Source organism: Sardina pilchardus, chromosome 19 (genome assembly GCF_963854185.1).
Source record: "Sardina pilchardus chromosome 19, fSarPil1.1, whole genome shotgun sequence".
Classification (NCBI taxonomy): domain Eukaryota; kingdom Metazoa; phylum Chordata; class Actinopteri; order Clupeiformes; family Clupeidae; genus Sardina; species Sardina pilchardus.
This window is the reverse complement of record NC_085012.1, coordinates 30,911,364-30,926,381: the sequence shown is the minus strand read 5'-3', so window position 1 is coordinate 30,926,381 and position 15,018 is coordinate 30,911,364. Positions and strand designations below refer to the sequence as shown.

Below are 15,018 nucleotides of genomic sequence, written 5' to 3'. Positions count from 1 at the left end.
AGTCTTTTTCTAGTTTTGCCGTTACGACAATATTGATATTATCGGAAGTCTTTTCAGTCGTGGCTCATGCCAATAGTGACGTGAACATTAAAAACCAATAGTGAGTGACCTCGCTCCAACACGAAACAGGAAGGGGCAAAATAGGCAACAGCTGTAGCTTATGATTTTTTGTTATTTCATTTCTTATAAATTATTAGTCTAATTATTCTACGTGACAGAACAGCTCTATATCTGTTAGGGATATCACACATGAAACAATGCTGCAGAAATGCGAAAAAATGACTTTGATATGAGTAGGCCATCATGTGAGTTCCTGTTGATGATGACGTGCAGCCTATTGCACGATGGAAATAATTTGAAGGAATCTAGCAGCAGTCTTGTAAATAGTGACCCACAGGCTATGGGCCCCGTGTGTCTGGCAAGGGGCCTGCACTTAAAGATTGTGCTGATATCTTCGGCACCCATTTTATTTTTTTTGCGTGGCCCTCAAATACGCCAAATGCAACCCCCCCCCCCCCCTTCAAAATCTCACTCCAGCCAATCACCCGAAGTTGGCAACCCTGAATTATATTGCGATTATGTAGTCTATACAAACTGTGAAAGATCTCAAAAATTAAGTCTGGTCTACAGACAGATTTGCAGTTGTCAATACTTAATGATGCCATAGAATCTGAACAGATAATATATTGATTAGACCCAACCTCTTCTATCCATGTGAGTGCCATTAAAATTGCTAAAAGTTCAACAGTGTACACCACTAAATGATCTGATGTTCTTTTACCTACTGACTTCTGAAAATGTGGTATGTACATTGCTGCTCCCGTTTTTCCTGTGTCTGGATCTTTTGATCCGTCAGTGAATATCTGGCTATTATTGCTATATTTGAGACCTAAGTACTGTTGCACCAGATCATTCATCCCACCATATTCCCTGCAGTGTTTGGACATGTTCTTAATTTCAAAATCCACAACTGGTAAAGGAAATACCCAAGGTGGAATAGTAGGTAATGCTACTGTACAGCTGATATCTAAGTTTGACAGTCCCAATTCCTCTGCTTGGCTATTTCCCACCCATCCAAAACTGTTAAATTGTTTTCTTCCATGTTCCCAGCAAGAGTTCAACACAGGTTTGGTTGGGTGATTCTGATTATGCCCCTGCAGATTTACCCAATACACCATGGCAAGCTGAATGCGTCTCAGGTTTAAAGGCATCTCCCCAGCCTCCACCTGAAGAGCTGGGATTGGGGACGTTTTAACTGCACCGCAGCATAATCGGAGGGCTTGTGCTTGAACCAGATCAAGTTTTTGAAGGTGAGATTTTGCAGCAGAACTAAAAACAGTGCATGCATAATCCATTGTTGACCTGACTATGGCAGTATAAATCTGTTTTAGGGATTTCATACTAGCACCCCAGTCACTTCCTACCAGGCATCTCATCACATTCACTGCCTTCTTGCATTTGGTGACAACTTTCTGAATATGATCATTAAAAGTCAATTTATGATCCATCCACACTCCTAAAAACCTTATGTTTAGAACCTGCTTTAATGGTTGCCCATATAGATTAACTCACAATGTAGGGTTATTGCGTTTCTTAGAGAAACAAATAACCTGTGTTTTGTCCACAGAAAATCGAAAACCCCACCTGTTTCCCCATGTCTCAACAGTGCTAATTGCTGCTTGTAATTTATTTTCAACAAATGCTAAATTACGTCCTCTTACCCACAGTGTCCCATCATCTGCATAGATCTCCCAAGACTGGCATCAACCTCTGAAAAAAACTCATTAATCATGATATTAAATAAAATAGGACTACATACACTCCCTTGAGGTACCCCATTATCTATAGAATAAACACTAGAGTGGGATAGTCCAACTCTTACCTCTATAGTCCTATCCTTCAAAAAATTCATAATCCAATTGAACATTCTTCCACTAATTCCCATAGACTCTAATTTAATAAGAAGACCCTCTTTCCACAACATGTCGTAAGCCTTCTCAACATCAAAAAAGACAGCAGCTACCAGCTCCTTTTTGGCCTGAGCTTTCCTAATTTCATCCTCTAGGCATAACACAGGATCCAGGGTTGACCTCCCTCTACGGAAACCACTCTGTTGAGGAATAAGCAAATTCCTACTCTCTAAAATGTGTGTTAGCCTGTCGGTAACCATACGCTCCATTATTTTGCATAAGTTGGATGTTAGTGCAATTGGTCTATAGCTGGTAGTTTCACCTTTGTCTTTTCCTGGTTTTCCAATTGGAATGACAACAGAGTGTTTCCATGCTGATGGCAGCAACCCTGACTCCCACACCTTAGGCTATAGCTGTAAAATCACCATCTGTGCCAGAGGACTTAAGTTTTCAATCATTTTGTAACAAATCTCATCTTTACCAGGGGATGTTGCTCTTACTCCTGCCAATGCTCTTTTCAATTCAAAAAAGGAAAAAGAAACATTCAATACTCCATCAAAATCAACCTTTGTCATTAAAATGTTAGAGTGCACTCTCATTATGGCCTCTCTACCTTTCCTTGCATCAGGTGTCAAATTTGTAGAGCTATGAACTTTAACAAATGTTTTAGCCAGAGCCTCCGCCTTATCTTTATTTGTTATCATAATTTCATTATTATATTTAATAGCTGGCAATGTAAATTCCCTTCTAATACCACTCATCCTTCTAATCATACCCGAAATTTGGCTAATATGTGTTTTCCTTCCAATATTATTGCAGAATTGTTGCCAGTGAGTTCGCTTAGCCTTTCTAATAACTTGTCTAACTTCTGCTTGAGCCTTTTTGTATTCTATTAAATCATTAAAAGAAAATGAGCCTCTAACTTTCCTAAAAGCTCTATTTCTTGCCTTAATGGCATTGCTGCACTCATCTGACCACCAGGGAACTACCACGTCAGCCTTCAAAATAAAAGCTAAGACTTTGTAGCCGCTCCCACGTACTGATTGGCTCACCTCCAATTGCCCAGAGCCACTCAGAAGTAACCTGACTTTCGCCAGATCCTGTAGTTCGCTGTCTGCTTCACACAAGGATCTGGGACTTCTCGATAGGAGATGTATTTATGAAGGCGGGTCCTTGTAAAACATCCTCGCATGTGATTTGATAAGCCACTTGCCTGTTATCTTGACTGACGTGCTAGGCTTCTTCAAGCTCTTGCCAAACCCGGTCGGAAGAAGAGTAAAAACATCCTTGCCACCAATAAATGTCTTCAAAACTATTCTCTGTTAATCTTTTAAAGAATGAATACTCGATATATTCGACAAAACGGTTGAAATAGCAAAACCAATGTCAGCACAAGACTCCTCGCTGCGTGCCGCCATTGTTATTTGAATCAAACACTCGCTTCGGCGCTCCTGATTGGTAGCTCATTTTTTGAGCACTGGCAGGGGTTTGGATTGCCCTCGCGTCCAGACCCTTGTGTGGAGCTCAGCGAAACGCCTCTGGTGGAGCATGGCGGAACTACAAGGGTCTGGCGAGAGTCAGGCTAACTCAGAAGGGCACTGCCAAACTAAAAGGGGCATGAACCTAGTCCTGCTACATTTAGATGTGAGAGGGTCTGAGTCGGTAGTCTTTCAAAAATCTTTTCCAAATCTTTGCAAAGTCTGTCAATGTAAGGTAGGCTTTAGTATAGGCCTACTGAGATAGTGCTGCTATCATAGTCCTGCACCACATAGACTACACGTCTTTAAGAAATGTCAGTGTGCGTTCAAGATAGATACAGTGATTCAAGGCTACTTCCCCCCTCTTATTCCACTTTATTATACATATTTATTTATGGACTGAAGCTGAGTCTGAGTACGCTTTTCTTTGTAATGTTGTTTGACTTATGATACCCCTTTAAGGTAATGTTGGTTGAAAACACAGTTTTGTTGTGTGATGTTACAGGACTGCCTGAAAAATGCTAAAAAAAAAAAAAGAGAGAGTATAGCCTATCAGGCCATTTAATTTAAATCATCACAGCCAGGCCTATCAGGGATTTTAGAGAGAGAGAAAATAAACCATAATAATTCAAAAATTCCTAATAAAAAAGATGCCAACTACGTAGAATTTGAGAATTAGGCTACCCAAGACATGAGAAGAATCCATAGGCTAGTATGAGAAGAATCAATCTTTGATTTACACAGTCTTTGGCCCGAGAGTCTATTGTTCTGGAAAATTTAAACGTCTTCGCAATTTTCATTACTTTTTGCGCCCGTGACATAGATGGTTCAATTAAAACATGTGAAAACATCTGTTAAAATGCTTTAAACAGCGCCTATCACAAGCAGACATGCAGCTGGAATAAGTTCAATATAATTTTGCGTTGGTATCTAACAACGGATTCCATACTTGAATCTGCTGAAGTTAATTCACTCTTGGAATGACAGGCTTGTGGATACTTCCTACTTAATGAGTTGGTCTATGAGGACAAACGTTTAGAAGTTTTAGTCCAGAGACCGCGAACATTTTCCCCCTCTCTCTTTTAATTCTTTTGTGAAATTTTGTTTTGCGCATTATATCCATGTGAGAACTACAGCACAGAAAACTACTAAACCAAAGCAGTCCACGTTGTTGGGGATTAAGACATTTGGAGTACATTGGCTAACTTGCTAGCCACTAAGCTAGCCAACGTTAGCTAAGTTTGCGACGGTTTCAAGGTGGCAGACAATCAAGACCCAATGGAATAATGTTTGTCACTCGGCACTAAACTGAAGGAAATAAGTATGTCAACAAACTTCTTAAAGTTTTGTTATAACCACAAACATGATGATGGATACGCAGCGTTAACATCTTAGATGGTGGAATAACCTGCTGGCGTCTGCTTATCTGTTTAGCTGCTAGCTTGAAAACAGTGGCATGCCAGTTCAGTTCTCTGTATGTGATTAGTTTTGTTCACTGGAGACGGTCGTTTGAAATATACCAGTTCTTATAATCAAGATATTATCCATCAACGTCCTTTTTAAATGCCTAATTCGGACGTTGTTCGCGAGGCCCGAGGACGCAGCCCCTTGGCACTGAGAAATTCCGGGCAGGCGAGGCGAAGTAACATTGACGTTAACGTTAATCCTGTAAACATTGTTACTTTAAGAAACAAACATCGGGAGAAGAGGCGTTCGTCATCTTCACGGCGGAAAAGGCACAAACATGCCAAAGAAAAGGCCATTCACACCCCAGACGAACCCAACAGCGAACGTAGATGTTATTTTAAAAGAGACGGGGAGCTAAGGACTTTGGTGGAGTACGACGATGTGAGCTCTCAGTCTGAACGCTTCTCGGGGAGCCCCTCGCCCAGACGCGGTGCTAGTAGATTAGACCTTCTCAGTGATGGCGATTTTGTAGACAGTAGCGGCCTTATTTCCCCTGATAGAAGGCAATGGAAAGAGCCTAACCCATCGTATTTAAATAGAGACCCGCAAAGGCCAACTCCAGCTGAAAGGCACAGACAAGAAAATGAGCACAGACGAAAGGATCGACTTAACAATGAAAGAGACTCCAAAGTTCATATAGGAGGCAGACTTGACAAGAGAAACAACAAGGAGAGCTTAAAGAACAGTGACCACAATGTTCAGAAGTCACCCCTTGGTTTGCCACAAACGCCACTGGATAAGAGGGAGTCCAAGCGATACAAAATCAAGAGCAGGTCTGAAAAAGATTCTCATTCTTCACACAGAGATACACCACAAGCATATAAAGAAGAATGTGAAGAACTTAGGGCCTATGGAAGAAGTCTGCCATTTAAGGCAGAAAATTCATATGGGACGTCCTGCTCATTCGGCTACCAGTCTCCAGGCTCTAACTACCAGTTGATATCAAGGAGAAGTCCTGTTTTTGGGAACAAGCGACATTCCCCCAGTTCAGCATACTCTGGTCGAGATGTGGATTTGTATGGTGCCTACAGCGTTGCAAAGTCCCCAGGAGCATACGGATGTGACAAAAGAAAGCGGTCCCCTGTGAGCCCATACAGTTGGCGGAGATCCCCAAGTCATGGCCGTCATAGCCCATTTGAGCAAGGAGAACCCTCTAGTCCTTATAGACCAAGTGTTTGTAGACGAGCAGGAAGTCCCTACCGAAAGTCTTCAAGTCCAAGCCCAGGGAAAAGGTAATTAAAAATGATCTGTTACTCTATAGTCTAGTCTCCATTATAACACCGATAGCCATTACATTAGCCACAATTGGGGTGGCAAATGTGATGTGAGTAAAATAGCCTACATTTAGCAAATTCTGATACACCACACATTTAGGTTTTTTTGCTATGTAAAACTGCTGTGTTAAATCAGTTGGAGCAAGTAAGCATTATGCTAGTTACAGCAAGCACTAATGTTAATCGAATGACTAATGGGTCATTCCACGTCAAATCAACCAGAGCGCACGCACTTGCACCTCAAAAAAATCTGAAAAAAATACCATGCGTGCCTATGTTACCCAGGAGACACTCTGTAAAATGTTTTTGTGCCAAGATCAATACTTTTCAAGTAACAGCCAGTTTTACGGGGGAGGGGGGTGTCAAATTTGTTCTGCCTCTTTTTTTTGTCAAAGTTCACAAGCTCATTGCTCAAGAACTAGAATTTGTAGGAGGCTCAAATTGTGCAGGCTGGTGCATAAATAGGAATAGTATGCAGTAAAATCACCACAAGTAGTCTGGATGATCCTGCATGGTCATAGCAGTTCCTCAAAGTTGATCAAAATGTTTTTGGAGTTCTTGACTGGGCTCTGTTTAGGCCTTCAGAAGACACATTTTTACTCAACATAGGCTCTTGAGGTTTTTTTTCTTATTGAGATAAGTAGAAACACTCTCAGAAAAAGCAATGACGAGAAAATAAATTCCATCAGGGACTGAACAGCAGACCTCACAAGTTTGAAAAATACATTTGGATCTCATATTCAGAGCACCCTAACACCTTGTGGGAATACAAAGATTTTTTTAAAAAAATTCTATAATATGCATTACCTCTTTTTAAAAACACCAATTTGACTTGTCTTATGCAAATCTTTCTTTTTCATTTCCCACCCTGAACAAGGGCAAAATGCACCATTGAGATCTATTGAGAGATATGTTTTGTATAGAGTACCCACTAGGTGCCACTAAAATCACTGAATCACTGAAATTGCAGGGGTGTGGACAAAACATATTGATCTCAATGGAGCATTTTGTCCATGTTTAGGGTGGAAAATGAAAAAGAAAGATTCGCATGTGTGTAGTCCTATTATCCAAAAAATCTTCCGACCGAGCAGAGGTGCATTCAGATCAGGCAAGCAGAGGTAGGCTAGACGTTTGTGGTAATCGCCCTGTTGCTTTGCATTCCCCTTTCAGTTTAAAACGAACAACATAGAATCCACACAACACCTTTCAACTTTAAAACTTCAAAGAAAACGTCCACCAGGACCGTTCGCTTCTATGTGTATGGAACAGTGTAGTGACACATTTCATGGATGCACTTTTGACGTGTCAGTTAGCCTACTCGTTTGCATCACTGGGTAGATGTAAAACTGCATTTTGTTACTAGTATTTCACTTGTGCAATGACAGTTAAGTTGAATATACTCAAATCTAAAACTCAGAAATATGGGAGAAAAAAACAAACAAAAAAACCCTCCATGACCTCTTCCTGACCCTCATTGAAAAGTAAAACTGTATGGAACTGACAGTGATTTGTTTTTACAAAACATAACAACCAAAAAAAACCCATGTCATGCTGATACCTTTTGCTCTTCTCAACTTCTCGATTTTAGGTATGCCTATGCTAAAGATTTTGTTGCTGGTGCTAAAAGTTACATCTGGCCCTTTGAGGGCAACCATTGTGCTGATGTTGCCCTTGGTGAAAATGAATTTGACACCCCTGCCTTAAATGAAACAATGAGGAAATATTCAATCTTTAAAGGGATATTCCGCCATTTTTGGAAATAAGCTAATTTTCCACCTCCCCTCGAGCAAAACAATCGATATTTACCTTTTCCCCCGTTCATCCAGCCATTCTGTGAGTCTGGCGATACAAGTTTTAGCTTCAGCCTAGCATAGATCATTGAATCGGATTAGATAATTGGCGAAGTAATCAAGGCAAGTTGCAAACATACCGTGGGCGCAGTGATATCATGCACTACTTCCTGCTTGTTGCCTATGGGGACTATTTTCAGATATCGCTGCGCCCATGGTACGTTTGCAACTTGCCTTGATTATTACGCCAGATGAGAGTGTAGTTCCATGTCAAATCAGCCTAGAAAAAACGGCAGGTTTCATTTTCAGTTGGTCTTATTGCACTTTCTAACTTGAGAAGAGACGTTTTAAATGGGAAAATTACCAGAAACCTTAGTCACTTGTAAGCATGATGCTAGCAGGCGAGAAGCTAATGGTCTAATCCGATTCAATGATCTATGCTAGGCTGAAGCTAAAACTTGTATCGCCAGACTCCCAGAATGGCTGGATGAACGGGGAAAAGGTAGGGATGCACCGATCCGACTTTTTCAGTCCCGATACCGATGCCTGGGCTCTGCGTATCGGTCGATATCCGATACCGATCCGATACCATTGTTAATTAATAAACTGTATACCTCACCATGTGGAAAAGACTAAAGGCATCAGGCTTGACTTAAACATTCTTTCCCTAACTACACATTACTTTCCTAAAAAAATCTAACAAAATAACACTTAGATATAAAGGTAATGTATTATTATTAGTATCATCATTATTATTATTATTATTATTATTATCATCATTATTGATTATATTACTAGTATTAAAAATAAACAGTTGTAGCCTACACCAGCAGCAACTTGGAACAGCATTCAAATTCAAGTTCACAGTTATTACTAAATAATAAATCTAACAAAAAACTATTTTGCAGATAAAAATCCCATATTAGTGACATACATTGAAACACCCCTGCCAAAATCGTGTCACCCGCGAAACCCCTCTATTTACTCATAGTGGTACGGTCCCGCAGTTTGCCCAAACTAATTAGTTCACACGGAGTTTGAATGGTGGTAAACGGTAGAAGTTGTACGTTTTGTCTAATAAATGAGAAGTTTTTAACAGCCAATTTGAACAATTGCATGTCTTTATACCAAGAAAAGTTTATACAGATGAGATGAAAATGACAATAGCCCCGTTTACATGGACACTTCTATTCCGATTAGAAACGGAAAAAACAGCTCAATCGGAATAAAAATCGTCATATAAACACCTCAATCGGAATGAAAATCCTGATCCGATCAGAATTGTAATCGGAATAGAAGAGGTGGTGTAGTCCATTCCTATTCCGAATGAACGCTCATGTATACGGTCATTCGGATTGACCGTAATATCTTCCCAATGAAAAGTAGCAAACAACGGCTATTCCGATCAAAGATTCTAAAGCGCTTACAGACGTCTGATCGGAATAGAATGTAGCTCATGTAAACAGACGGCGCAAAAATGTTCAATCGGAATAGTTTAATCGGAATGACAAAAAACTGTCCATGTAAACGTGGCTAATGTATGTAGTTTGAGTAGCCTATTTTGTGTTGACTGTTACACAATAAACGTGTTGCCTAAATGCAACAAAACGCATGAAGATCGTAATTAATCTATGACAAATGGTGGTTGGTATAGATATTCTTTTGATCCTATGACATACATTTGGTATCTGTATTTATCCCATCCATGAATTTAGACACTCGGAGCACACAGTGAGGTGAGGCACACTCTAACCCGCAGCAGTGAGCTGCTGCTACAGCGATGCTAAATGGTTGGTTGCGCGTCATGGCTCACCCTTTTTTTGAGACTATATTAAATTCGGATCGGCCCATGGATCGGCCCGTTTTTTCCGATCCCCGATCCAGCTATTTTGTTCATATCGGGGCCGATATCCGATCCAAATATCGGATCGGTGCATCCCTAGGAAAAGGTAAATATCGATTGCTTTGCTCGAGGGGAGGTGGAAAATGAGCTTATTTCCAAAAATGACGGAATATCCCTTTAAGGACATAAATTTTCTTTCTGAATGAATAATGTATTGTAAATACTGTAAATAAATGTTTTCCTTAAAACACAGGCGTCATAAACAGGGTTTAAAATTAGCACCCGCCACTGGCCAAATGCGGGTAAAAATATGTTTTGGCGGATAAAAAAATAGGCTTACTCGCCATTGGCCGGCTGAATTTCCCATTATAATTGATCGCTAAAACTGTCTTGTTTGTAGAACTACTTCTTTCCACCACAAATTTATATTACGTGCAGCACAAACCCCCGTTACTAGTTCTAAATGGATGGTCGTGCGGTCTAGTTCAAAGACCCTTCATTAGCCTACTTCATTAGCTTTTAAACATCACTATTTTACTTAGCCTACATGCCATCCAACTAGCTACAATCCACCTCCGAGTGATTTATTATTATGCAAAGTCTGAGTTGAAATGTGCTGGGATATTTCAACTCAAAGGACAGTCTCTCGGCCAATCAGAAACAAATGAATAGTTCCATTGAACCAAATTGTTGTATAAAGTCACTGATCTATAAAGAATACTTTATAGATCAGTGTATAAAGTATGATGAGATTGAAGATAAATGACGTTTCTTCTAACAGCCTCAGAAAACAGTTATTGATATAGTTCCCTACTTACAATTAATTAATTGATGGACAATTAACATAATGTCATACCATTTTACTATTATAAAATATTTGTGGCCGGTAAAAATATATTTTGGCCGGTAAGTATTCACACCTTGCCTGCCATTGGCAGCTAGGTCAAAAAGTTAATTTTATACCCTGGTCATAAGTATTGGAACGCCCATGTTAAATTCCCATAGAGGATTTTTATTGTTATTTTTAAAGGCCAGTTATTTCATGGATCCAGGTCACTATGCACCCTGATAAAGTCCCCTTGGCCCGTGGAATTAAAATAACCCCACATCAACACTATACCCTTCACCATACTAAGAGTTTGGCATGCTTTATGTCAGTTATTAGCTGTTAGCTAATTAGCTGGTTTGAATTGCATTGAGCTCAGTGAGAATGAAACTGAAATTCCGCTCGATTTTCATTTCGCATACGTCGTCTGGGCCTGCACTATATTCACTGGTTTTCTCTGACTAAATTTTGCAGGTCCAATCAGCGAACAGAGGGTGTAGCGAACGATGACATTGAGGTTGTGCGCTAGTTTGAGCATGATGTGTCACAACCAAACTTTATCGATTGGTCATGGCAGATCCAGAGTAGCTTTGGGCAGATCCAATAGTCTTAAATTTCAACAGAGTACCCGGCTTCAAGGAAGTTAAAGGGATAATCCGGAGTGAAATGCACTTTAGATCAATTTTTCGGACTATTGGGAGTACATACGTTGAGTTGACACCAAAATCATGTCATTCGGATGTATTTTGAGAAAGTTCGAGCTCACCGTTTTTAGCCAAAACTCGTTAGCCTGGAGGTGACTCGGGCATGTCATTTCGCCGCTACAAAACGCTATTTTTATACCTCTTCTACTGTTCCAAACAACACTACACTTACGTGGTAGTGAGTAGAGGGTCCCTAAAGCCAAACCGAAGTATCCCCACGTCTTTATGTGGTTGGATAGAGAGTCCAGAATGAATTTAATCGAGTCAGTACCTTTCCGGAAATGTCGCTGTTGCAGCTAGCAACGTTTTCACAACACTTTACTAACATTTCCGGAAAGGTACGGACTCGATTAAATTCATTCTGGACTCTCTATCCGACCACATAAAGACGTGCTGATACTTCGGTTTGGCTTTAGGGAACCTCTACTCACTACCACGTAAGTGTAGTGTTGTTTGGAACAGTAGAAGAGGTATAAAAATAGCGTTTTGTAGCGGCGAAAGGACACGCCCCGGTCACTTCCAGGCTAACGAGTTTTGGCTAAAAACGGTGAGCGCCAACTTTCTCAAAATACATCCGAATGACATGATTTTGGTGTCAACTCAACGTATGTACTCCCAATAGTCCGAAAAATTGATCTAAAGTGCATTTCACTCCGGATTATCCCTTTAACGCTTGGCAATGGAAAGTAATTATGTGTATCTATTCTTAATTATTGATTATTGAAATTCATCATGACATTATTGTTAGTACACGTCATGGCTGCAATGGCGATAACTGTCCTTTTCCAGGCAATCACTTTATTGAAGTGCTGTAGGCTTATCAGTTTGCCTATACTTTTACGTTTACATTGTCTTTCTTCACAATAAACTGGCCTAGCTAAATCATTTTCAATGGGCATATCCCGTCATGTTATTAATCAAAACACCAGCAAGAGAAGTCTTAACTGTCTCAACCATATTGTTTAAAATCAACATAAATATAAGTAATTGACTTCCAATGAATGCTGGTTTCCTGGTTGGTGGATGCTTGTCTGAAGTTTGATTTCATTGGAGTTTAATCACTTACGTTTGGTGGTGATGTATGTTAACCACGGGGGACACAACGATAGCGATAGGCTTACAACTTAAATGTCGCTCAGGAACGCACTATGTTCACTGGTTGGTCGGAGGTGCTGTTGCCGGAGTAAACAAGGGCAGATCAAGCTATTCCAGACGGAGTACTGTAAGAAATTGAGTGAAACATAGACAGGCAGAGCCAGGCTAGACCTGCGTGAAGCTGGCCCCCCATCTTATTCAAAACTTATTAAAAACACTGCTATTCGTTTGTGCTATGTTTGTGCCAGTTTGTGCTGTAAAAAATATCGTTTGCACTGTTATGGGTTTTAAGTAATTAAACTTTACATTTTCTGGCCAGTGACATCACAGCAACCCATACCTGTCCAAATTTCCCCAAACTAGTCTCAATTGTTTGCTACGTTTGTGCTGATTTGTGCCGTTAAAAATAGCATTTGTACTATGTTTTTTTAAAGCTATTCCACTTTATTTGTTTAAGTTTAACCCTTTGTTGACTGCCCGAACATTCAATTGTTTGCTACGTTTGTGCTGATTTGTGCCGTTAAAAATAGCATTTGTACTATGTTTTTTTAAAGCTATTCCACTTTATTTGTTTAAGTTTAATGTCATGTACTCATAAAAAAGAATTTATAAGTAATGAGATTCATTGTGCTCAAGTGTCCAGAAATAAATTAGAAGGAAAAAAATAAATAGATACTATACAAAGAGGGGTTGGGGAGCACTAAGGGACACCCAGGAGCAACAGGGGCAAGGAAAAACTCCCTTGTTCAGGAAGAAACCTTGGGCAGTTCCACGGCTCAAGGGTCCAACCCAACTGCCTGGGGTCGTGCTAGTAGAGGGAGCATGTGTGTGCAGGGCTCCAGAGTGCGACCAATTTGGTCGCATATGCGTCCACAATTTGTAAGAGTGCACCTGAAAAAAATTCTAGGTCGCACTGGTGCACCTGACGCTGCTCGGGTGAAATCTACATTTGTGAACTGTCACAAGTTTTCATTTAGACTATGCGTGGAACTTTACCAAACTGTATAGAAGTAAACCCCCCTCTCCTAGGCCCGCTTTCTCTCGCTCTCCTTCTCTCTCTCCCTCTCTCTCTCGTGCGCACTCAATGGACACCCGCCCCTCGACATGCACATTCACAATCGTGAAATCAATGATGCATAGAAGACGACTAGCTAAACTAGAAATGCAATTCCAAGGAATTACCAGTGCATGAAAATGCAAAAATAGATAGATAATGTAGATATGGTTACTAAGGTGTAGCTAGGGTAAACATGGTGGTTGCATAGTTTACAGAGAGTTGATAGTGTGAAGGTAGACAGTTTAAAGATGAAACGTTCCAGTTCTAGCTTAACTAATGATTTCTATTCATGTTAAAATGTTGATTAGCTAAATTAGCTAATGATTTCTAGCAGTTACGCTAAAAATGTTTATTATGCTAGCAATGCTAACTTTACTAACAATGCTAACCAGGTTGATTAGCTAACTTAACCGATGATTTCTAGCAGTAATGCTAAAAATGCCAACTATGCTAACAATGCTAAATTTGCTAACAATGCTAACCAGGTTGATTAGCTAACTTAGTTGATGATTTTTTGCAGTTATGCTAAAAATGCTAACTATGCTAACCATGCTAACTAGCTAACTTGCTAGTGAGGACTTTTATTTTGAAACATTTGTTGCTAGGGTATCCATGGTGGCCACTATCAGGAAACAAGAAGTTACTGCAGTATAATCATGTTGGTTGCTATGGAAACGGTCATAAACACTTAATTTTAATGGTGGCTATGTTGGTTGCTAGGTACATGGAGGTTTCATGTAGTTGACTGGAGGCATAGTGGATGATAACTGACAGTTGGAATGGTTGAACAGTTCAATAGTTGAGTAGTTTCAGTGGTTAAATGATTTAATAGTGTATTATTGCAGTGAGGACCTTTATTTTGAAACAGTTGTGGACAGAGGAAGTAGTGAAACAGGATCTGTAGTCTTAATGAGATTGTATGCTTAAAGCCTGAGACAGAAGGTGCCTCTCATATAGCCTAGCGTTTACGCGTCCTCTCTCGCTCCTCACTGATCTACATAAAGAATGATGGAGCGGCAACAATGGGATAGTCTAGCCCTTCTTCTATCTTTCTTTATGTAGATCATTGAGGATCGAGGAGCGAGGGAGGACATATAAACGCTGCTTGAGAGGGACCCACAGTAAATACTTTAAAAGTTGTATGTAGATAGTCTAATTAATGTTGATAGACAGAATGTTTAATGGATGTTGATAGGCAGATTGTTTAATAGATATTGATTGACAGTTTAATGGGTGGATGAGTGAATGGTCTGAAGAAGATGAATGGATAGAAGGTTGGATGGAATGTGCCTTATATTCTTGTTAAGAGAGACACTGATACAGCTATCTGAGAGTAGTTGATACAGGTGTAATCAATTTAAGTGTACTCTTAAAGCCTGAGACAGAGTAAATAATTTAAAAGTTGAATGTAGATAGTCTAATTAATGTTGATAGACAGAGAGTTTAATGGATGTTGATAGACAGATTGTTTAATAGATGTTGATAGACAGTTTAATGGGTGGATGAGTGAATGGTCTGAAGAAAATGAATGGATAGAATGTTGGATGGAATGTGCCTTATATTCTTGTAGAATG

General features: G+C 39.9%; 1 protein-coding gene across 1 annotated transcript in view; it reads left to right on the top strand.

The window, feature by feature from the left end:
- The first annotated feature begins 4,403 nt into the window (after positions 1-4,403).
- Positions 4,404-15,018, top strand: part of cdk13 (cyclin dependent kinase 13) — an 89,700-nt gene continuing 79,085 nt past the window's right edge. The window contains exon 1 of the mRNA XM_062520652.1: positions 4,404-6,087. Coding sequence (XP_062376636.1) covers positions 4,952-6,087 — 1,136 coding nt within the window. The 5' untranslated portion in view covers positions 4,404-4,951. The remainder of the gene's footprint in view (positions 6,088-15,018) is intronic.